Genomic DNA, 25,930 nt, shown 5'->3' with positions numbered 1-25,930 from the left:
CCAGTGAAGCAATGTCCTCCACAACTAGACTGAAGAACAAAAGGACAGCAACTTGTCTGTTCCCCTTCCCCCAATTCCCCAGTGCTGTTCTCATCCCCTAATTCCCCAATAAAAATCTTAAAAAAAAAAGTAGATAACAGGGAGCCAATGAAGTTTTTAAGGAGAAAGGTAACACAATCACAATTATGAGGTTATAAAGGATTTCTCACAATAGCCTTGAGAAGTTGGCTTGGCAGATATTATTCCATTTTAGAGACCAATAAACTAAGCTCAGTGTCTGAGGTCACAGGTTAGATAAGTGGTCCAGCTGGAAACAGAACATTTCATCTTCGGACTATTATCCATTCCATTACATCAAGCTTAGCTGTGGGTGTTCAAAATAATAGACAAATATTGATGAGAAAAATAAAATTCAGGAGGAGACAAATGACTAATAATTCTTCAATTTGCATCATAGTTCATCACAGTATTTAACAGTGAATTCTTTCTATACAATTCTTTCCTATATAATTACTATGCCATACAGCAAAATGTTATACAGAAATTTTAGAAACTCTCCTGTTTCTCAAAACAAAATTCTCTTTTATTAAGGTAGTAAATAGTGTTGAGTCTACTTATATATGTTGATGGCACTATTTACAGTAAATAATTGCCATACACACTTGGTAACCTGTCTGGCCAAATATCGATCACCAATGAAGATACTGCCAATGAAGAGTCAATTCTAGGGGACCATCTGGGCACAAGGGACATAAGCACATGTCCCTGACATATCAACAATGTAACAGTTCCAAAATGCCTAAACTATATCCACATTGTCATTTGACCTTCCCCTCCTATATTATGAAATATAAAAATATATTACTGGATTAAAAATTTTCTTGCTCCCTTACACGTGGGTACTTTGTCTTTTCTGGAAGAGAAGTAATATTAGGTGTGTTCATTGTACTCGAAAGATGTGCTTTTTCACAACCAGGCAATGATAGCGCTGGGCCTTTTGACCAGATTATACAACTCCTTTCCTAGTGCTTTCTTCCATCAAACTTGAAAAACAAACCTCTTTTTTGGAGTTAGCTTTGTATACTGGAAATTAGTAGTACCATATCTACGACTAAGTATGTTACTTTGTGTCTATGATCCTTTTATAATTCCAAACCTTTTTATGTTAAAGTAAGCTTGTTTATGCTCCAACACCCCTAGAAAATAAAATTATATAATGCTATCAAAATATCTTTTTCTTATAGAGAATGAATTAAAAATGAGAAAATTCCAGTTCTAATAATGTTTACCTCTGTTCAAGGTGGTTCTCCATTAACCATGTATTACGTTAATATTCAGTATAATATAATGCTATAGTATAATGTAGTATAACATTTAATACTGCAAAACCTGAATGAACATGGTAGCAGATAAGGATACATTTGAAATTAATTTCCAAAAAGCTACCTTTTAGTTTTTGACCCCAGTTGTTTCTATTGGAAATATATAATAATGGATTTCTGTGTTTGTTCAGGTTTACTTTTTTTTTTCTCTTTTTTGGGGAGGAGCTTGGGGTCATTCAAGTATTGTCTTTCCCCATTTCTAATTTTATCCAAATCTATATACTGAATACTTTTCTCTCCATAGACGATTACATTGCACTAGGAACTATATCCACCTGCACTTATTTGTATCTTTCATACTGAGAGCCGCAAGCATCTTTGTCAAGGACAGAGTGGTCCATGCTCACCTCGGGATAAAGGAGCTGCAGTCACTGATAATGCAGGACGACCTACAAAATTTCATAGAAAAGGTGCCTTCGATGGACAGATCACAATATGTAAGTGTTTTCACCATTTTCTCTGATGACTGATTGGTATCACATTCCAAATAAGTGAAATTTTACAGTCCACTAAATATATGTTAACTTGTTTTGGCTTAGCTTATCTCTGAACTAACTAAAATAGATGACCAACTCTCATGCCTAATCACTCATCATCTTAGATTATTAAAAGTGCTTAGACTCTTGTCTCAAGAACATTCTGCAATGGAAACTTCAAAAGGACATGATTGGAATGGCCTTTGATGTAGAGCCCATAGCAGCTGTCACCACTTGCAAAAGTAAAAATCCTATTTTTAAAACCAGTAGTTTGGGATTGAAAAGCCCATGACATTTAGTTCCTTTTTTGTAGACTCAAAAACTTGTTTCAAGATAAAATTCCATGGTACTCGATTCTGCACTAAAGGTCCTGGTGTTATTTAGTAAATAGAATGACCCAATATACTTCAGTTAATTAGATCATTAAAGCACTATATCTGGAAATTCAGTGTAGTAGATTAATTGTCATGTTGGTGCAAATTAACACCCTATCTGTACCTCTGCCCTTAGCTTGTAACTTTGTATTCCCTGCTGATTCTGATTCTGGACTGACTTCGTGACTTGTTTTACACAATAGAATGAAGTGGAGGTGATAGTGATCCCATTGAGGGTAGACCTTTATGAGGGGGCTGTCCAAGATTAGCTGAGTCTGGCCCAGATCAGCAGAATCATCTAGCTCAGGGGTCGGCAAACTTTTGAGACGGAAGAGCCGCCAGGGTTCAGCAAACTGCGGCTCACGAACTGTGGCTCTGAAGTAAAATTGAAAATGAAAATAAAACTATCAGTTTCATTTATAAAAATTTTCAAGGATATTATTCACATAATGGTGATTATGTAAAAATATATTTATGGCTCTCGAATAATTTTTTAATTGTTGTGAGTGACAGTATTGGCTCTTCCAGGGGTCGGCAAACTTTTGAGATGGAACGTACCCAAAGAGCTGCATGTGGCTCGCGAGCTGCAGTTTGCCGACCCTGGATCTAGCTAATCCATAGATTCATAAGATGTATTAAATATTTATTGTTTTAAGCCATTAACTTTTGGGGCATAAAAAAGACCAGAATAAAATAAATTTATGGTAGAACGATGGATAATATTTTCTTCTTTGTGCTTTTCTCTACTTTCCTAATTTTCTCTAATGATCACGCATAAGTTTTATAAAGAGGAAAAATTAAGGAAAAGTGACTTTTTTGCAACCTCTAAAAGAAAAAAAAATCTTAATTTAAAAATAGAATCAAACCTATAGTCTTAAAAATGCTATGGTAAAGCAATTTTGTTCTGGTCTCTTTCAACAGTCTTGGCCTTCCTACGTACAGGAGACATTAGATTATGAAAAAGAAACTGAAGAATTGGTTTTTAGTGATCTCATGTTGGCATCCAGTACAATTAGGAGTTCTGATATGATGCAATTCCTGTTTATTTGTAACAGATTGGGTGCAAGATTGCTGTTGTGATGTTTATTTACTTCTTGGCTACAAACTACTATTGGATCTTGGTGGAAGGTCTCTACCTGCATAGTCTAATCTTTGTGGCTTTCTTTTCTGACACCAAATACCTCTGGGGCTTCACCTTGATAGGCTGGGGTAAGACATTTATATCTCCTTTTTAAAAAAAACCCACAACTGTATTATGGATTTCAGGGCTTTCTGTCATACCTATCATTAACATTCTTTCAGCCATTTTCCTGAAATAACCCCTCCCCATCTTTACTCCTCTTCTTTCTCTTTCATTGTTCATTGAGGAAAATTAAGATCAAGTCTATAATCCTCCCAGTGGTAACAAACTTTGCACATTTAACTTATGGCTGGTGTTTTTAGGCCAAATTCTTGAGGGGATTCTTTGGCAGAAATGTAAGAGAGCCGATTTTTATCCATACACGTTTAGAACTGCCCTGCTCATGTCTTATGTCAGTGTCTGATTTAGCAATAATTGCATCCTAAAATTTTTTTTTAAAAGATTTTATTGGGAAATTGGGAAAGAGGAACAGTGCTGGGGAATTGGGGAAGTGGAACAGCCAAGTTATTGTCCTTTAAGCTTAGTTGTGGAGGGCGCAGCTAGCTCAGCTCCGAGTCCAGTCGCCATTCAGCCGCCCAAAGGCAGCTCGCGGCCGCTCAGCTTAAGGTGCCATGTTCAAATCTTAGTTTGGGTGGGGAGGGTGGCGTAGCCCACCATCCCATGCAGGAGTCTAACCGGCAACCTTGTTGTTAGGAGCATGTGCTCTCACAAGCTGAGCCATTCTGCCACCTGTTGGCAGCTCAGCAGCAGCTCAGCTCGGGCGCAGCTCACTGGCCCATGTGGGAATCAAACCAGCGGCCCTGTTGCTCAGAGCTTGTGCTCTTAACCAACTGAGCCACTCAACCAGCCCCATCCTAAAATTTTTGATTTTTGAATTTCTAAGCTATAATGACGTATCTTGATTGGTATTTCTAGGTTTTATGATGAGAATGCCAGAAAGGAATTTATAAGACCACCCTGTCTGCATTTAACAATATAAATTACAAATTAATCACATAAATTTACTATGTCTTTTGGAGGGAAATAATTCAAAATTACTTATGGGGTAAGTAATAAAAATAATTTAAAAAAGGATATTTGGTTTGCGTTCTCAAATGCCTCGCTAGCACCAGAGGGATTACTGGACTAGACATTAACTCAACTGGATGTGGAAAAAAGGATGTTGTTTGTTAAAATTTAAGAAAAATTAAAGCTCATATGTAGTTAAAATTAAGAAGTCTTGAGATTAACAATTGTGGGTGTCAATTGCTATTTTAATATCCAAATTATGAAGTGCTCAGCATAGGAAAAAATTAAGTGGCCCAAGATTGAATATGAAGGGTTCCCCCCCTTCAAAATAAAAATATTCCTTTGACTGCTTTACCTTAATACCGTTTTAACATTAGAAAAATGTGAAGTAAGGAATATTGAATTTCCTGTTAGTTAATTAATAACCTTTAAGAAGACAAAGGGTCAATTTACTGTAACATTTCATTTGTTATGAAATGATGATTGTCACGAATAAAGTTTTATTTCTGAAGGCAGCTTGTCTGTTTTTTAAGGCTCTTCCATATCTTCAATTAGCAGTTATTAAAAATAAAAAAGATACATTTCAATTTTTTGGGGGTACTTTGAAAATTTCCTTGATAGTTTTTGGTAGCTTGCCTTTAAGTCAAAATTATATCTTTGTACCCACATAATTACTAGAAGTTGGTAAAAGTGTTGATAGAAAATTCAACAACAAATGTAGACATATGTCTGAGTTACATTTTATTTTTTGGATTTCTACGCCATTAGCCATGCTTGTAATACATTTTTTTCCTCTGTTTACTTTTTGGTTTGATGGCTAATTTCCCCATCAACTTGTATTTGGGATAGATCAGTCAGTCCATCCCTCGTTAAAGCCAGGAGTTTGTCTCAGTGAAACCCAGGAAACTAGCTTTCAAATCTTTCTATGAAAAGGAGAATAAAAAAAAGTCCAGTGAGTTTCTATGCATGTATGAGCTTCTTACCCTCCCCCCCCTTTTTTTTTACAACTTTTATTAATTTGTCCACAAAAATTTTGGTGTAGGAATGACAACTACAGTAGATAAGCATCATTACTTGAAATCATTTTATCAAATGGTTTAAGAAAATACATGAAAGCAAGTAAGAGTTACATGAAAGTTCACCTTGCAAAAGCATTTTGCATGCAATATTATGCTCACTCAATTAACTACAATCTAATATACTAATAACCAATTTTTATAGCATTATGGTTCTATATTTGGTCTATATTCTTACACTCTCTCTTTCAAATTCCATTTTTTAAAATAGACAATGCTATAGTCTAGGAATATATAATTAAAAGAATAGTAATATTCTTTGAAGAATATCTCTCTGCTACTAAAACACAGCTATTATTTAATGAAGTAAATATCTAAGTCTGTTTGATTAATTGACCTTTTCCCTGATCTCAACACTGAGAGTCTGATTTTAAAATATTTTTATTTCTTTCTCATTTTTCCAAATTCCTATAAGAAAAATAATGATCAAAAACATTACAGCTGCTTTGCCAGGATCCTTTGCTGGAATAATTTATGGTGAATCTAGTTTCATACTTTCTTCCAATGATATAATTTATTGGCTTCACTAGAGAAGAGAGCTTGCCTGGATTCCTTTGTTACTCATTTGGACCCAATTATTGTAACTTTTGGCTCTCTTCAGCTGGGTAAATACTCTGAACTTTATTACTCATGTTGTAGTGATGTGTGGAGTTACATTACTTGTATCGATTTTGCTGATTTTTAACAATAAATCGGAAGGGGAGGAAATATCAGAAAGGATGTTATATCAGAACTTTAGTAAATTGAAGGCAAATATTTAAAATGACTGTTTTTACACATCTTTATTACAAAACAAGGTGTATAGAGAATAAAAGCAATTTCTAATATATGTTTGTTTTTTTTCCAGCTGATTGCATTCTTAAATTTTCCTATCCCTGTCTCAATTTTCTCATAAATAAGACACTTTATTCTTGGTTCCATTTTGTTCTTTCAACTACACATTAACAAAATATATATTTTGTTCTATATTTAAAAGGTGTCAATCTTGTTTCTTTACTCTTATTGAATGTAATTTGCCTCTATGTCAGCAGCCATTTTTAATTTTCAGCTGTCAGATGAGATGGCCGAATGTACATATTATCATATAAAAGCACCTATTCTGGCCATGCCATGTAGTCATGTCCCTGTTACCAAGCTTTCACGTGGAATATTTTCATGTTCTGTATTCTCTGAAAATAATCAGCGGAAGGTACTATAGTTCCACTTTTATTATCTCAGTGTAAAATGATCTCAATCCAGTAAACATTTTTGATCAACCATTTATAAGTAAATTAACTGAAATACAGAGATACCTGTAGAGTCCCCACACACAAGATGCATTCATTGTGACCCTTAAGGTTATTATTTTTTTTGTTAGACTGTTCTGATCATGTGTATTATATTCAAAATATTTAATTTATAAAATCTTTTCATACAGTTATTTATGATAGTCAATATAACACCTTTGCACAATTAAAAATCTATATTGTTTGCTTCAAGCATAATTTAAAAATCTAGAAAAACTATCTCTCCCTTCCCCTATGATTTTTAATTACACTATTAATTCTACCAAAGGTTACCTTAAAGTTAAAATTATATTTAACCATTAGAGTCAATAAAATATCTATATTTTGACTGTACTTTATGAAAGGTAAGGAACTTGATTCTCTCTGCTTATCACTTTTTCCAGATTTTTAAGACATAATTTGGAGTTTTACTCTTAATCATTTAAAATTACATAGATTATTACCTCTTTAAAAGAAAATAAATTATAGTCCACTTTAGATTCATACTTATAACAATTATGTAGATTTATCTCTGTGGGTTTACCTGGTTTCAAAATTCCACCTCCTTTCCACCAATTTGGTTTTCTACTGTTTCTGCCCACTGGCAATATTTAATTCAGTAAACATATTTTCTTTTCCAATGTAGCTCTTCTGTTGCAGACAGTCCTTTTAAATAGTACCTGACTCTAGTCTTCTAGAGCATTTTGTGGGCTATGAATTAGATACATTTTTTAAAGATTTCTTTTGGTTCTGGTAGTAATTCCATCTCAGGAGAGGGTAGCAGCTTTACAGTTTCATAAATAGACTCTCTTCTTTGTAACAATGAAAGACTTTCAAAGGCTTTGCCTTTTTCCTGACAGAGAGATGTGTTTATTCAGTATTGGCATAGAGTCCTGTAAGAGTTGAGAACAATTCTGCCAAAATTACATAGAGAGGCGACTTCTAGGTTCCTTAAAGAATGAATTAGCAGGTGATGATGTCCAGCATTCTTCAGTGAGTCACAAGGGAGCTGGAGGCACAGCCTAGAGTTTCATGTCTGAGCAGTCAGTATCGACTTGATTCTCAGGGGCGTCAAGGTTTCTGGTTAGTAAGACATTGTACGTCTGTAGCAAATCTAGGAACCCAGTGTCATGATGGGTCAGCAACTCTACCCTTTCTCATCAAGCTCTGACTTTACTCCAGTAGCACAACAGGGGGAAGGTAAGGCTGAGGTAGGGCTCTGTGAAGCCTCTGAAGTGTCCCAAACGAGAGAAAACTATACCGATCGAGACAAGGAGAACCTATTCCCTCTCTTTGGCTTCAAACCATCTCTGTTTTATGCAGTGGGATGCGGCATAAATTTTTATTTGAAGAAAGGGTTTAATTACTAAAACATGTTGAAGGTTGGAACTAATAGTCCAACTTTAATTTTACAGGACTGTCGTAATGAAGCCACACCAGAGCCCAAGTCTACTTATTCTTAGCGCAGAGATTGCCTCTCTCCCAGAGTCATTTATTTTTACTGACATGTTATGAAAATAGCTCAGCTCTCATGGTAAATGCATATATTGAATAACATCCAAATTTACATTAAATTTAAATTTAAGATGACATCTGAATGTCAAACATTTTTTCTATATTTATGTGTTCTCAGTTATGTAATAATGTGATGCTAAGATTGGTGATCAAAAAAATCTTAATGCCCTAAAGTGGTTCCTGTTCTTTAGTCCTCCTTGGTTGGTTGTCTGTACTCTAGCCTTGTGAATGAGGGTCTTTCAAGATGATGAGAAAAGTAGTTTCATTAAGACATGGTACCTGATATATTTGTTATAATTATCATCTAAAATATAATTCCAACTCAAGCACCACTAACCAATGCATATAAAACATCATTCAAAAAATTGCCTGATCAGGAGATTGTAAAGGACGCAGGAGATAAAGACCTGCAAATGAGAAAATGGGGAAATTTTGATCAAAGGCAGACAGACACTTGATAAAGATAGCTAAGGCAGCAGAACGGCAAAAGGATCCATGTAAGGCCTTTTTTTTTTTTTTCATGTGGGAGTCGAACCAGCAACCTTGCTGTTAAGAGCACACGCTCTATCCACTGAGCCATCCGGGCAGCAGCTCAGCTCAAGGTGCTGAGTTCAGTCCCAGCCAGGCGTGGGCATAGCCCACCATCAGACAGGCAATCTTGTCATTAGGAGCATGTGCTCTCACCAGCTGAGTCATCCTGCCACCTGTTGGCAACTCAGCAGCAGCTCAGCTTGGGCGCAGCTCAGGTGAAGCTCACTGGCCCATGTGGGAATTGAACCAGCAATGCTGTTGCTCAGAGCTGGTACTCTTAAGCAAACTCTTAACCAACTGAGCCACTCGGCCAGCCCCCCATGTAAGGTCTTTTTGAAGCATGCTATCAGAAGAGGTCATGCTTTCTCCATTACATGCTGTCATTTGGAAATTGTGTAATTAATTTTGCCTTCTACACCAGAATATAAGTTTCAGGATAACAAGGATATTATCTGTTTACTGTTTTATATTCTGAGACTAGAACAATCCTTGACACATAAATAGGCACTTAGTAATTGTTGACTGGTTGTGTGGTTGGATAGATAGATAGATACATAGACTATGTGAGCTGAACCTAATAAATAACCCAAATTCTGTAGATCTAGTTTGACAAAAACAGTTTTCTAGAACATAGAATTCAAGCAGATTTTTAAAGAATAGGAGTAACAAACAAATAATAAATAAAATTGGGGTAGAGAATCATAAAATTAAATAGCCTCACAGGCAGGTTGAGGTTAAATTCAACTAGATAATCATTGAGGATACCAAAGAAATTCTTTCTCGTAGGGTGTCATCTTATTTTCTTTTTTCCATGAAAGCCTTTTCATCTGAATCTATTTCTTTGTTCACTTTTTTGCTAAGAAAGAATATCTGAAAAATTACAAATGTTTTTAAAAAGTAAAGAATTTAATATTGTGTTTAAGAAAAAATGTTCTAAATAAGATTAAAATGTTTTCTCTCCCTTTGTAAGGTGCTTCCTAGCTTTTGTAGTGTTTTCATCATGGTCTCTCTTTTCATAAAGGTTACATAATGAAAATTATCCATTAAATCCTTCGGTTCTCTATTGTAATGTTCCATAAAAGTTATGGTTTGAGATTTCTTTTTTAATGTCAGAGTTTAATCAGCTCTAGTGTGAACTGAACAGTCAATCTTTCCTAGGGGCAAAGGACTCAGGGAAACTCAGTATCATAGACTTGACATTGTAAGCTCACAAGTGTTTATCACTTATGAAGGACAAATATCTCATGCTCAAATCATCAAGCTAACATAGCGGCCACCCTCGCCAAACTATTAATGCATGCAAATGCTTCTATCTTGAGCCAATATGAACAAAAAGAGGTTTAACCTGATCAAAACTTCCTGATTTTGTAACTTGCAGAATAGCCTCTCTAAGCCTTCTACTTTTGGAGTGAAGATCTTCTAATTTTTTATTTTTCAATTACAGTTCACATTTAATATTATTTTATACTAGTTTTAAGTGTACAATGTAGTGGTTAGGCATTTATATAATTTATGAAGTGATCCCCTGATTAGTCTGGTACCCACCTGGCACTATACATAGTTACATCATTACAACATCATTGACTATATTTCCTGTGCTGTATTTTACATCCCTGTGACTATTGTGTGACTACCAATTTGTACTTTGCTCCCTTCACGTTTTTCACCCAGCCCCCCAATCTCCCTCCTGTTTGGTAACCATCAGTTTGTTCTCTGTATCTATGAGTCTGTTTCTGGTTTTTTGTTTGTTTTGTTCTTTAGATTTCACATATAAGTGACATTATATGGTATTTGTCTTTATCTGACTTATTTCAGTTAGCATAATATCCATCCATGTTGTGGCAAATGGCAAGAACTCATTCTTTTTTATGGCAGGGTAATATTCCATTTTATATACTTGTATGTACCACATCTTCTTTCTCTAATCATCTATTGATGAACACTTAGGTCGCTTCCTTATCTTCGTTATTGTAAATAGCACCACATTGAACATAGGGGTGCATATATCTTTTTGAAGTAGTATTTTGGATTTCTTCAGATAAATACCCAGAAGTGGAATTGCTGTGTCATAAGAAAGTTGTATTTTTAATTTTTGTGGGACCCTCCAAACTGTTTTCCATGGTGGCTGCACCTATATGCAATCCCAGAAAATCTTCTAATTTTTTTAAAACAACAGCACCTCATGAGTCCCTCCTACTGCTTTTCTCTTCCTTGAAACCATGTGGCTGTCAGCACGGTGTGAGTGACAGTTGCATGCACCAACCATTGCCTGCTTCTGGTCCCAGGAAGTTCGGGCCACTCCCAGCATGGCTTGACCCTACATCCTTCAAATGAAAATTGGGCCAACCTTCATCTTCAGACTTGGGTACAAATAACATCAATGTACTGGCTCATTTCTCAAATGGACAAGATGAAAATTAGGACTTATGTTCACATATTAACCTTTCTCATGCCTGTTTTTCTCTCAGCTTTTAATAGTATATTTTTATGTGTGGTGAATATAAGAAAAAAATCCCTTAATCTTAAATATGGTCTCTGAATCCTTTTCTGATTGCAGGGTTCCCAGCAGCATTTGTTGCAGCCTGGGCCGTGGCACGGGCAACTCTGGCTGATGCAAGGTGAGTGAAAAAGAAGAGGTAAAGCGAGAGCCTCAGGTTTTCTCGAGACGCAGGCTTCCTGCTTGGAATTGACACTTGATGACATTGCCCTTTACAGATGTCATGTGGAAAATTACCGGGATGTAATGGTGGCCTCTGATACATTACCAGCTAACTATCCATCCCAGAGGTCATGGTACAGAAAGACTCACAGACCAGATTAGGATGTTTGAATTCCATGTCTTATGAAATCAATTGAAACATATGGTGAGAAGCAGGGGAAAGAGATGGGTAAGGTAACACACGTAGGAGGAAGGACCATACTACCTGAGTCCTGGGATGGGCAACATTCATATCTCCTCTCTTGCTCTATCTGCCATATCAGCTTTCACCACTGATGGCGTGGTTATGAGCACCCAAGACAAGATTGCAGCAAGGAGCCCCACAGATAAAAGGGGCCTCAGGCCTGTAACACACACTTGGTGTCCCAGAGAGATGCAGGGCAAGTACGCCTGGCCACAGCTGTAGAGTGTCAGCCTGCTGCAAAGCCCTGGGTTTTATCTGAGTTCCTTGGGCAAAGGTTGGCATGAGTTTCACCAGCCGGTGGCTGAAGTAAGATGTCAAGAATATTAAGCACTTCTTGTGTATCAGGGATATTTCATGTCTCATATATTTGGTGTATCGTGAATATTTAGTGCCCAGTTGCCTCATATATATTTAGTACCTATGTTTAACAGACATGTACTCTACTTACTACTTATCTATATTTAATGAAAACTATGGGTTTCATCCATCCCATTTGTTTTCTTGTCTTCTATAGCAGATTTAAATATTTTTAAACAGTAAAACAAATGTACATTGGAAGTAGAATCCATCCTAGTAAATCACTAGCTCCCCACCAGTTGTCTATGTTTCTCTTTAGGAACTGCGGGATTAATGGATATTGAAACATTCATTTCTTTCTGATTATTTCTATTTTTAGTAATGGTGAGTTCAAGAAAATAGAAAAACATTCAGGTGCCTGCTGTTTGCTCTCACGGTCAAACTTATTGCTATTGACCGAATTGTGTCTTCCTAAAAATCATTTATGGAAGCTGTAACCCCCAGTGTGATTGTATTTGGAAATAGGGTCCTTAAGGAGGTAATTAAGGTTGGATGAGGTCATAAGGGTGGGGCTCTGATATGATAGGATTAGAGTCCTTATAAGATGGGACACCAGAGAGCTTCCTGTCTTTCTGTGTGATCACAAAGTACAGAGCACACAGCAAGATGGCAGGAAGAGAGGCGTTACCGGAAACAGAGCATGAAGACACCGTGATCTTGGACTTCCAGCCTCTAGATTGTGAGCAAATAAATGTCTGTGGTTTCAGCCATCCAGTCTGTGGTATTATTGTTAGGCAGCCTGAGCAGACTAATATACTTATGTTCCATGAAAAAGTTATTTTAAGAGAGACTGCGTTCACTCAACTGCAGTTATGTTGACCATTCTTTTATATTAACAGGATGCAATTTAATATCCACAGACTGTACATTTCATGGTAGCAATTCCTTTTTGTTAGGTCCTGGGACCCTGTCTTTAATTTGAGCCTACATGTTTGTTTTGCATTACTAGGTATTTTCTTCAGACATCATTTTGTCTGCTACACAGTGAAAAAAAATGCCTCACTATGTGAGCATATGAACTCTGTAAGGAAACTGCCAGTGTTCCTGAAAATCTGAACTCTACAGATCATTATTTTTAGATGCAGCCTTCCTACTACTTGCTTCAAAACCCCCCATTCCCCAGCTTCCCTCAGTTCTGGAACTCATTATCTGCATTTTTACCTGCCTTTACCTCTTCCTGCCATTTGGCTTTGTTAGCAATTGAAGGTTAATGTTTTCTACATTGCTGTCATTATTGCTATGTTTACACAATGATATTGGAAATCTCAAAGAAAACTTGCAGCAAATGCTGGTTTGATTTCTTGGAGGAGCGGGGAAAGGTTGAGTCAGTAAAGGGGTACTAAATAATGCTAAATAATTTTACCCTGAGAAATGTAACCATATAACTTAGATTCATAATTTTAGAGAAGGTAGGACTGGAGGCATTTTTTGGTCCAATCCCCTCATTTGAATGACAAATAAAATGAGACCCAGACACATCAGTTTACATCTTCAAAGTCCATACAGCCAGCTGAGAGCAATTCTGACTCATTCACCCATTCAACAGATCTTTTAGGCCTTGAGCATAAAAAGAAAGCAAATATATTCATAATGCATATTACATTAAATTAGATAATTAATTTTCTTAGTTATCTTGCATTCTTAAAAATAATGAGCTAAATCATAAACCATTAATACTCATAAGTCTTTTCACTGAAAAAAATAAACACAAGTTTATTATTTTGAGGCAAAGAATCCATTAGGCAAATAATATTTTGAAAAATACAACTGATAGTTGCTCTGAAACAGTTGAATTAATGTAAAAAAAATAAATAGGTTAGATCATGTGATTCCTCTGTGCAAAATATTTATTTCTACTTTACTCAGAATAAAATCTTGAATTTTACAGTCCCTTGGCCTGAGCAATAATTGGGCTGAGGCATCATTTTATATTTATTTTGCATATAAAATAAAACTGTATTATTGCATATAGGCCATGATTTCAAAATTGTCTATTAGATTTCCCATGAAATTCAACTTGTCTATAGATAGAGAGTTCTTGTGTTTTTTTTTGTTTTTTTGTTTTTTAGCTGAGCCATCCTGCCACCTGTTGGCAGTTCAGTGGCAGCTCAGCTTGGGCCATGAACTGAACCAGCGACCCTGTTGCTCAGAGCTCACACTCTTGAGCGAGCTCTTAACCAACTGAGCCACTCAGCCAGCGCTTGTTTTCTTTGAGCATAATCTAGCCTATGTGTAGTGCCATATCACCAAGTTTAGGTGGAGAGAGCAGACTTGGAGCACCTCGGAAGGATGGATGGAGTCCCTGCTCACGTCACTTACACCTGAGGTTCATCTTTTTTTGACCTGGGCTTTCAAAACTAGAACTCTTGTTTTCTCTGCATCATGGCTCTTTCGAGATAAGCAGATCAGACCCAGTTTTAGCAGCTACTCTAAACTCTGTTGAGTATACAAAGGAAGTCTCTCTCAGTTCCAAAATTCTATGGAAAGTATAATTTGACTATAGGATAAGACAGTGGAGTAGTGTAAATTGGACAAATGAGTTTAAAAAGTGAGTATTTTTGTTTCTCTGTCTATTTAATTACAAAAGCAGAAACATCTTGTAAGACACCGTATTATCTTCTCCCTGCTCATTCAAAGGAGCTAAGAGATGCCAGAAGGAAGGGTGGGGCCTGCCATGGATAGGACCCAGAAAAGATCCCCTCTGTAATTCCTAGGCAGTCTGCAGGACCCTCAGGGCTTCTCCACGGCCTCTCCTCTGATCAGGTTGTGAGTGGTGGGGATAGTGCACTACTCGGTCAATGCAATTTCCTGGATCCCTCTGGAAGAACCGTGTATCTCCTGTTTCCAGTCCTGGCTGCAGGAAGTCCCGCCCTCTAGTCAGACCCCTGTGCCTCATGCTCCCCATTCAGAACCTCCTTTTTACTAACATTCATTCCTGCATTTCCTACAGTGTGAACATTTCTTTTTAAAAATTCTGAATGAAGGGTAGTTTCTGGGCCATGTTAACAAATAGAGTGAGGGCGGGCACTTAAGAATTAATGAAAAACAAGGATTAGTACAATTTTCTTAAATAAAAAAAAAATCTGTAATCTCAGTTGCCTCTTATATCAAAGGGCAAATTTGAGACTTGAACACTGAAAACGATCCAACTCAAAGTTTTGCTGTTTTTAGAGGTGGCTGGTTTTGGCCTACTTCCAAATACAAGTATCTTGTAGAGCTGGAATTGTGTAATTGAATTCCAGTGCGTTAGCAGACACCACGATGAAATGTCATTGAGGCAAAGAAAGAAGGTTGTGAATACATTACCAAATGTCAACACCGAGAAGAACATTTATGGAATCCAGGAGTCTTGTAGCTGGTGAATCAATGTTCAATTGATATGCACACATCTGTGCCACTTTCCTTATAGTAGGAAGACTTTTCAGGATAGTGTGACAAGCATTCTGTACAACTCAGGAATGCTCTTTTCTTTCTTGTCTGGTTGCATAATGTAAAAAATAAATACATGCAAATAATGCTAGAGGATGTTCAATAATGTGCACGTATAAAATTTCCTTGTCTTTGATTTTCATGTTATTCAAACCTCAAGTCCATTGACTTGCTGTTTACAGGGTGGTTGGACCTGAATGGCACCCTGGTGTAGGGGTCTGGTTGACTTAATAATTGTGGCACTTTCCCTAATGGAATGCTGTGCTGCTGAGCGCTCTTTGTACTGATCTGGGAAAAAAAAAATCCTGTTAAAAAGAAAGAGCAAATTGCCGAACAGAATATATATTGCATTTTTGTGCCATAGGGGAAAATAAGATTCTAATATTTGTATTTGTTTGTGTATGTCTGAGGAGACACTGGAAGCATATATAATAAAGTAACAAAAGATGTTACCTTCAAGGAGGGGGCAGGGACAGAGTTAGACAAAGATATGGTGAGGACTGAGATGTCTCAACATCTGTCTTTTTTATTGTTTGATTTTTGAAATAAGGATGTATACTGCCTGTATAAAAAAAATGAAATTTTCAAAATATGTAGTATTACATGTGTACTGGAAATGTTTTGCCTTCAAGGAATAGTTGACATAGCTTCTCATTAACCCTGACTGTTCATTGATTTAAAAGTAACTTCTTGATAAGTTTATCATCTAGAATTTAAAAATTATCATTATATTCCTAAAATTTCTTTATAAGATTCCATTTATTGTTGCCACAATCAATGCTAGGATTTGTCTAAGGAAAAACAAACTGAAGGCTTTTCTTTATGTGTCTTTAATTTTTTAAAAACTGTTTAATTAAAAAAAAGCGTTTAACAGTACTAAAGTTCCAAGTGTAACTAGTTTTTATCAACTCTGTTTCTTTTTTTTTTCTTTTTAAAGATTTTTATTGGGGAATTGGGGAAGGGAACAGTGTTGGGGAATTGGGGAAGGGGAACATTGTGTTTTTCCAAGACCCATCAGCTGCAAGTCAAGTTGTCCTTCAGTCTTAGCTGTGGAGGGCGCAAACCCAGCTCCAAGTCCGGTTGCCACTCTCAGTCTAGTTGTGGGGGGGCGCAGCCCACCATTCCATGTGGGAGTTGAACCAGCAACCTTGTTGTTAAGAGCATGCGCTCTAATTAACTGAGCCATCCAGCCGCCCCTCTGTTTGTTTTTTAATCAAAAGCTTGGGGCTGGAGTTTTTGGTAAAACTTAAAATGCTACTTAATTCTTGCTGTCTAGTTGCTTTGCCAATTTATTAATGAAAGTTCTTTTTCATGTCACAGATGCTGGGAACTTAGTGCTGGAGACATGAAGTGGATTTATCAAGCCCCAATCTTGGGAGCTATTGGGGTAAGTTTAAAAGCCTAGATAGTTAAAAAAATAATAATAAAGGATGCATAATTAAGCTGCTGCTAAAACCTAGAGAAAGTTTGCCTGTCACTTTGCTCTATGAAGTTTTAGGGAACTCTCACATTACAGCAGTAGCTAGTGGGAGAGCCTGGGTTGGGGATCAGACCCTTATTCCTGGCTGACACTGAGAACTTTATTTGATGAGATTTCCAACTTGCAAAGTAAAACAGTCAAGTTAGGTGATTAGAGAGGTTCTGATAGATTTGCCGTTGGTGAAGAAGAACTGGAAATGATGGTACATGCAGTAAATTTTGAAGAAAACTTAGTAGAAGGCCATTTTCATCTTCTTGAGCTAAAACTATGATAGCTCCAAAGCAAGAGCTCTTAAATAATTTTCCAATATTACAACATCCATTTAATTTCAAAAATCAGAGAAGACATTCAATTCCCTTTGCTGAGTGTTACCTTTTAGTTTCGTTATTACAATTCAGGGTTAGCACCATTCCCTTTCCTGTAGAACCAACTCTGTAAGGGAAGAGATGTACCCAGGACCCCATCTCAGCACTCTGACTGTGGTGCCCCTTCCTCTGAGCTGTTCTATGTCCTGAACTGAGGAACGATGATGCTGAGAATAACAAGCACTGCATAGTGTGTGCCACAGCTGGGCACTGTGTTAGTGCTTTATTTACATCGATTTATCTCATCCTCCCAGTCACTCTACATGAGGAAAAGCCCAAGGTCACACAGCTAGTGAGTGATGGAACTGGGATTCTAACTTCAGGGTCAGTGTCCCTACCCAAGGAGCTCTCTTGCACTTACAATAAAATCTAACATCCCAGATAGTCCAGAGAAGATGCTGTCACTCATGCCCACATCCCTTTACAGCTCCTTTCAGTTCCTTGAACTGTCCAACTCTGCCCCTCTCATTCTGCACTGTACCCCTACTCCTCACTTTAAATGCCTCTTTCTTGTGGCTTCCTTGATGTCCCCCAATCTAAATTAGGTCACCTATTATAACCCACAGATTATAATGAGGTTTTTCCTTCTCAAGATCATTACAGTGTATGAGGCCTGACAACTAAATGTGCGAACTCATCCTAGAAAAAGTGCTGCATACCTCATTGCTAAATATCACTACAGTCACCTTTGAAGTACTCCCCTTGGGAAGCTATGCACTGATGCCAGTGCCTAGTTCACCCTTCAAAGCAATTTTGGAACTCTTTTTCTGGAATGGCCATCAGAGCTTGTTGTTCTATTACTCTTGATGTCCTGAATGTCATCAAAATGTCTTCCTTTCAATATTTCCTTTATCTTCGGGTAAAGATAGAAGTAGTTCGGAGCCAGATCAGCTGAATAGGGAGGGTGTTCCAATACAGTTATTTGTTTACTGGCTAAAAACTCCCTCACAGACAGTGCCGTGTGAGCTGGTGCATTGTCGTGATGCAAGAGCCATGAATTGTTGGCGAAAAGTTCAGGTCGTCTAACTTTTTCATGCAGCCTTTTCAGCACTTCCAAGTAGTAAACTTGGTTAACTGTTTGTCCAATTGGTACAAATTCATAATGAATAATCCCTCTGATATCAAAAAAGGTTAGCAACATCACTGCAACGAAGTTCACAGACTTAATTGTCAGACCGCGTACAATGCTTCTGATTGTTGAATGCCTATCTTGCCCACTAAGTTGCAAGGTTAAGTGAACAAAAATCATGTTTTTTCTAAACTTCTGTATTCCTAGTGCCTCGCAAATAGTGGTCCCTCAGTAAATACTTGTTGAAAAAATAAAACATGCATACAAATTAGACATCCCAGGGAACTGGTAAGAGGGAAGAGGTGAAATAAGAGCACAAAGCAAGTATAATTACAGAACTTCTGTGTCCATTTTGTGCAAACTTTTCATTTTTCTAGAGAAGGAAACTGAAACCCACGCAGATAAAGGTCACACGGCTAGTGGGGCAAAACAAAAACTAAAACCCACAGTTTTTGACCATGTTTTCACTTGCATTCCTAAATGTCAAGATTGTTTCTTGAATTCATGGAAAAAGATCTTTCCATCTTTATGGCAATATTTACAGTGTTTGTATATATTATCTTGAAGATAAAAAGTTTGTTTTTTAGTCTTATATTCCATGTAGCATGGTTTTATATAAATAGATATGCTCCATAAAAGCTACAAACATTATTTGCCAAGGATTTTAAAAGTAAAATTTAAATTCTGGCTTTGGATCTTATAAGAGCATAGATTCTATTAATTGGATTTTTGTATATCTCGGAGTAAAATTGATAAAATGTGATCAGAATTTCTAAGCAATATCTGAAGCAAACTATTGTACATTTAAAAGAATAAAGGAGTTTGTAAAGAATGAGCATTTATAGGTTCTAAATGGAAGAAGTCATATTAAGAGAATCGAATTTTAGAAATAATCACAGACTTCAGTACCAATTTGGAAAGGACCACTCAATTTTGGGATCAAAGAATCTAAAATTGTAGCACCGTTGTTTTCTGTGTTTGGTTCACGTGTGTTAAAATTATTTTAAAGAGAACTTGTGATTCGAAAACATTAATAAATGTCTCCTACTACAACATTTTATTATTCACCTGCGACATCTTGATGTTGATGTAAGAATGATTTTTAAGTTCATGTATATACCATCAAAGTATAAGAGGAATAGTTCCTAATTGACCACAAGGCATGAAGCATTGTTTTGGTCCTGGGGCTTCCCGAGCATCATTAGAAGGAACAGGATGTTAGGTCTGAAGAGCAGAAGAAGTCGCAGGCAGGGCAGCACAGCCTAGAAGAGGTCCAGTGAACATGGTACATGTGATAAATCCTAACTGAGCAGGGCACTGCCCCCGGAGCCATGAGGACCTACACTTATTCTGATGTCAACCAAAAGAGACTATAGCAACAGAATAGAAATGAAACTACAGATTGGGAAATTGAGCAGACTTGTTCATAAGTGCTTATGAGATGGCCTCGAAGATGCCAGTAATATGGAATGGGGAGACGTTTGGTACTAGCATAAATGTGAGATCTTAAATTTTTCAACTAAAGAAAAGAAAAAGAGGAACTCTGTGGCATTTGTCTTAACTGTTTCCTTCATTCCGTGTTAGTCTGATCCATCCATCCATCCATTCATCCATCCATCCATTCATCTATCCATCCATCCATTCATCCATCTTCCACAGATATGAGATCAAATGGTCTTGTCCCTGCTCAATTTCTCCTCACGCAGCTTAAGCACAGTGGGTGAGGCAAACATTTAAATGTGACAAGTGCCACAGTGGGGCTGGGGGCATCAGGAATGGCTCCTGAGAGAAAGTGACGTTTAGCCAGAACCTGAGAATGTGCTAACCTAGGAAGGCAGGAGTGCAGAGGGAGAGGGGAGAAAGATCCAGACAAAGGTGACGCTTAGGAACAAAATCTCAGAGCTAGCCTGAGCAGCCAGAAGTTCCATGGCTGAAATTTTGAGGTTTTTTTTTTTTCCTTTCAATTCATCTGATGTTTGTTTTATATTTGTATTATTTTAAAGCCAAATTTTGTGTGAAATTCATTCTATGTGTTACTGGCTTTAATGCTTATGAAAGATCATTTTATTCACTTTATGTTTTATTTCTTTGTTTTGTCTCATCAGCAATTTACCTGAAGTAGACCTTTTAAGCAAAATTTTTCTTCCAAGGTTACATGAGTCATGTAAAAACTCTAAATGATTTTCTCCTAGGATCAGTTCTTCATCCTTAAAAAAGAAATTGCTGGAGCTTCCTCTCAGTTTTGTCCTGTTTCATCCCATTTGTCCCATAATATAATGTCACTTTTCCATCTGCAGACTCAGGTGTTTCTTTAGCACAGAATTATTTTCTCTCTTATGTCTTTATTGATTTGTTCAATTTATCAGTGTCCTTTCTTCAGAAAGAGAAATCATCTACACGATGACTCCCAGTTCCATGTCCTCTGTATAAGCATCTTATCCCTCATCGCACAAGTCTTTGTTCTTTATCCCTCCATTTGGGAAGATTCTTCAAGGGCCTTCTAAAAAATAGCTGCATCTGTTTTCCTGCTTTGTCAGATCTACTGTTTGCTGTTTCTAATATTGATTTTTAAAACATAGTTTTATTTTAGACTCTTTACAAACTTTTCTTGATCCATCCTGCTCTTTAAAAAATTTCTGTCTCCATCTCAATCTGTTATTAACTCCATTTTATGGGCAGTATAGTGCAATGGTTAAGAGTCCACACTGCATGTACAGGCTGCGTGTGTCTCATGAGGGCTCTGCCAGTTGCTGGCTGCGTGACTGTGTGTAATTTGTGGAAGCTGTGACTCAGATTCCTCATCTGTAAAATGGGGACAATAATATGCATGTTTCATAGAGCTGTTGTGAAGACTAAGGTTAATTTATGTAAAGCACTTAGAAAAGCAGGTTATCGGTAGTTTCTAATTAACCCTTATCCTATACTTTCCTAAATTATTCAGAATAATAATTTGGAATTTTGTCCAACTCTTGTTGTGTGTATCAATTTTTGTGTGCATGTGTATATTTTGTTTACATATCTTTTAAGGCAGCAAGTTCTATTCAATCTTAATTTTTCTTAATTCTTTCCATAATCCACTTCATTGTCCTTATGTGTATCCTGTTAGTTATTAAACTGAGGTACTGAGGGTGTGTGTATCTTCTTTCGTCAAATTTCTGGGAGTTTTCAGTACTTACTTAGTATGGCCTACTGATCTCAGGACGTATTCCTTGGTCATGTGCATTTTCATATGGATGGAGCTTAAGGTTGGCCCGTATGCAGTCACCTGTAACTCTTCCCTTTCCAGGAAGAAGGAATGACAAATGACAATCCCCAGTTGACATTGCCTCCACAGCTCTGCCCCTTTGTCCCTCATACAGTAGTCACTTCCCACTATTTTCACTCCCAGCTGCATTGTATTGCCAGGGACTGGAGCCTTAGGGAGAGAAGAATTAATGGGGCGTGAAGTAAGTTTGACCATTCAGAAAGTAGCACTCGTGCGATAGATGAGCAACTTATCACGCTCTCACTCTGTGTCTGTGACCCAGGTGTTATTGTGAGGATGAGTGGAGAGCCTCAACTCTCATGTTTTACATCTTTTTATCCTGTTTAAGAGACGGTATAAGGTAGTGGTTACGAATTCACAGTTAGACTCACACAGACCTGGTTCAAATTCCAGTTGAGAGCTGGATAGCTTAGGTCAAATCGGTTAATTTCTTTGAGCTGGAGTTGCTTCATGTATAATAAATGGAAATAATAAAAATGCCTGTTCCATATTCATGTGAGCATTTAACCCAGATAGTGCTCAGGAAATGGCAGCTCTGATTGGCCTGCAAACATTCCTCTACTTCCACCAGCTCACAGCACGCCTCTGTCCTTCCTCCATGGTATGGGGCTCAAGACCCAGTCCCCCAGTTCTTATAGAAAGCTGGGAAGTTGGTGAGAGTTGCCTACAGGGCAGTCAGTGGTAGGATGGCCAAGAAGGTGGCAGGGAGTTAAGGGCTGATACACATGAGCAGCTGGATCAGGGAGTGGGGCACATGAATTGCCCAATAACGCAAGTTCCCCCTATTCCGGAGATGATTGGAGACTGTACAAGACAAGTTATCCCCATGGATGCAGCACCGGATGGGTCTCTTCCTCTGGCTGTTGCTCTGGCATTCACACAGTTCCATTCTTGGCAATCCACATTTCCATCACTCCTAAGTACTAGCACATTCTGGATGGCAGACATCTCCCTGAATGAAGGGTCTCGAGGGGTCAGGCTTCCACTTTCATATGACCCCAGACCTGGTGGCCCTCTTTTTTTTTCTTCATTTTGAATCTCTTCACTGATCGTTGAGGCCCTTGAACGTAAAAGGGCTTATTCCACCAACATCCTCCCTCCTTTTTTAAAAGCCGGAACTTGCTTGTTTCTGGTGGTGCCCACACCTATAATATTTCAAATTCAATTTAATTACCTACACTGAGGGCCTTTTCTTATTTGTCTTAAACAAACAAACAAACAAACAAAAAACCCTTATGTACTTTACCCTATATTTTTCATGCATTGTAAGAGAGACAGCAGCCCCCAAACAACGCTCCTTAAAAAAGAGACGGAAGCTAGGAATTCATTTCAGAATGGACAGTTGGTTACCTTTACATAATAACTATTATCCTACCAGTCTGCCACAGGACTTGATCTGAACTTTGGTTTGGAAATTCTCTGTGGTTTATGGCAGATCATCCCCTGCTATTTCTAGTTTCCAGTGCTGTTGAAACTTTTAACCTTTTTGTGTTTTCATGAGAGCAAATCAAGAGTCACTAGCATTCCAATATTTTATCTCAAGAATCCCTTAGTCATACTTATGGAATGAGTAATTTTTCAGTCTTTAAATACAAAGAAGTTCAATTTATGTAAATTTTATAAACACCTTGAAGACAACCTTAATAATTCTTTGTAATATTGTCTTCTCTTTCAGCTGAATTTTATCCTGTTTCTGAACACGGTTAGAGTTCTGGCTACTAAAATTTGGGAGACCAATGCAGTTGGGCATGACACAAGAAAGCAATACAGGTAATTCCAGGACATGTGTCCATCAGGAAGTATTTGGGTTACTATTTAATGTAAAGAACAGATATCTATTAATCTGAAATGTCTCTAAGAGATAAATTTATGAATGTGTATTTTCATTTAGTTCAATTTATGATTCACCAGAAAAGTGTTTACATATATAAATATATTAGGAAAATATAAATAACTTCAAACTTTCCCAATGTATTTAAATTCTGAGTACATACATATTTTAATCTGTTCTTAGATTGGTATTTTCCTATAAACTATGTGACCCTTTCCTCCACCACCCCTCCTCCCCTGCCCTGGAAATCTCTTGTTGATGATCTCGGCAGACAATTTTATCTGCATTCTTAAAATAACGTCATAACTGAAAAAAAATCAAGAAAGTGGATTTGCTGTATTGTTTCCAATCTTTCCATCAAATTGGCACCTACCAAATATAACTTTTTAACTTTCAGTTGTACTGACTGAGCAAGGTCCATTATTCGGCCTTTCATGAAGAAATGGACAAATTGAAATGATCATTATCAGACTATCTTAAGCATGTGTCCATTTCTCCCAATGATCATTTTGAATGTTCTGGATAATAGTGGCCTCTATCCAACTGGATACATATATCTGATAGGAGGATGGGGATTGATCTTTATAATCCCCCAACAGGTAACTATTTCTTTCTACTTTTGATTGTTCTGAAATGTTGTCACAGACACAGAAAGGAAGAAATCAGAGTCAGCATTTTGATTCTCTCTCACAGTGTTCTCTAATTTCTTGGTTGAACCATTCCCCCTCACCATTTAAGCAGCATTTACTGTCGGGCAGAAAAGACTGCAGCTATAGATGGGAGTCTAGAATAGGACACACAGTTTGAACAAACCAGCAGCTGCCAGCTCCAATTATTTTCAGTGTGCTGCAGGCGATAGTATTATAATATAAATTTTTGCATACGAGCTTATAGTGAAGGACCTTTGCTATACTAAAAAATAGCTTGTCTCATGTCACATCCCATTGGGGAAGACAAGGCCAAAGGATGACAAAACAATAGAAAATATAAATAGCCTCATTCTTCCTGTGAAAAAGTGAAACTGTGCAATGGTGTTTGAAAGCTGCTTAGGTCTCTTGTTCTGAATAAAAGCTACTGATGTCTATAGTTCTGAATGATGTGAACTCGTATTTTCAGTAAAAAGTTGCCCAAGAGATTTGAGAAACTCTGGAGAGAACAAAGGGTGGATTGTTAAAAAAAAAAAAGTACATAGACTAAAAAATATTTTGAGCTTATTCATGGGGAATTATTTCTCAGAATAATTGAAGAGAATAATTTATCAAGGATTGAAAACATCTATTCAGAATAATCTGGTGCCTAGAAGTTTTTTAAATTTGAAGTGGTTAATTAAAACGTGGTCTAGACTAATAGTAGTCAGGGAGAGTATTTTTCAACCAGATACTTTTTTTTCATAGCTAAAACATATTTAGTATTCTTAATAATGTCCAAAGTTTAGCTACAGACAAAAATGGCTGGGAAATGACTCTTTTTATAGAGAAAAACGTGGGAACCTGCTTGGCGGAGATTTGGAAGTTGAGTTAAGTATTCAGTTTCATAAGCCTTAGATTACCAAATTTCAATAGCTTCCACTTTTTAAATAAAGAGACTTAGGAAAATGTAATCCATGTTCTGTCCCAGTGATATTCCTCCTATGAGGCTTAATTGAGTATTTAAATTTACATCCACTCATTTTTTACCTTTAAACTTATATTTCATTTGGTTATTACTTACAAATATTCAAATATTCTTGTTAAAATAAGACAATGAAAAAATATACATTTCCACATGGTAGCATTTAAAACCATTTTTAAACACATTCAAATTTCCATGCATGTTACTCTTTGAAAGACTGAAACCATCTTTCAGAGCTGAGTCTCTTCAGGTGAGAAAGCACATACACAGAGAAAGACTTCTTAGAGTGTGATATCGCTTTGTCAACAGAGTGGCTTAAAAACTGAAATAACACAACCAGCTTTCAAACAACTTTTTACTTTGAGGTAATTGTAGAATTACATGCAGTAATAAAAATAATACAGAGAGATCCCATGTACCCTTCATCCAGTTTCCCCCAAAAGTGACATTTTGCAAAACTGTAATTTACAATCAGGTATTTTAAAACAAAATTGATGTAAAGAAAATTAATTGATCAAATTTAACAACAGAGTGAATACATTTTTCTTGTTTAAATTACAACTCAGTTCCTTTGCAAAGTAAGAAAAGATTGCCAGAACTGGAGGAACATGAGAGATGAAAAATGCAAGATTTGAGGGAAAAGAGCACTTGAATGTTTGGCTGATTTGACTTCCCATTCAATATTACACAAAAATCATATTTATTATTTTTGGAATAAACCCAACCAATGTTTATTATGTAGTATAATAGTTAAAGAGAACCAATTTTAAGGCTGTGTAACTTTGGGTGAGTACTTTCCTTTTCTGAACCTTTATCTTCAGGAGAGAGAGAGAGAGAGAGAGAGAGAGAGAG

General features: G+C 36.9%; 1 protein-coding gene across 2 annotated transcripts in view; it reads left to right on the top strand.

Moving 5' to 3' along the window:
* The window catches only part of PTH2R (parathyroid hormone 2 receptor), a 72,447-nt gene that overhangs the window by 31,191 nt on the left and 15,326 nt on the right, over positions 1 to 25,930 (top strand). For both annotated transcript variants that reach the window (XM_019652941.1, XM_019652940.1), the window contains exons 6-10: positions 1,627 to 1,819; positions 3,288 to 3,441; positions 11,326 to 11,386; positions 16,778 to 16,844; positions 23,312 to 23,406. In XM_019652941.1, the coding sequence (XP_019508486.1) occupies positions 1,627 to 1,819; positions 3,288 to 3,441; positions 11,326 to 11,386; positions 16,778 to 16,844; positions 23,312 to 23,406 (570 nt within the window). The remainder of the gene's footprint in view (positions 1 to 1,626; positions 1,820 to 3,287; positions 3,442 to 11,325; positions 11,387 to 16,777; positions 16,845 to 23,311; positions 23,407 to 25,930) is intronic.

Source organism: Hipposideros armiger, unplaced genomic scaffold (assembly GCF_001890085.2).
Source record: "Hipposideros armiger isolate ML-2016 unplaced genomic scaffold, ASM189008v1 scaffold_190, whole genome shotgun sequence".
Classification (NCBI taxonomy): domain Eukaryota; kingdom Metazoa; phylum Chordata; class Mammalia; order Chiroptera; family Hipposideridae; genus Hipposideros; species Hipposideros armiger.
Note: the sequence above shows the minus strand (reverse complement) of the source record. Positions and strands in the feature narration are given on the sequence as shown.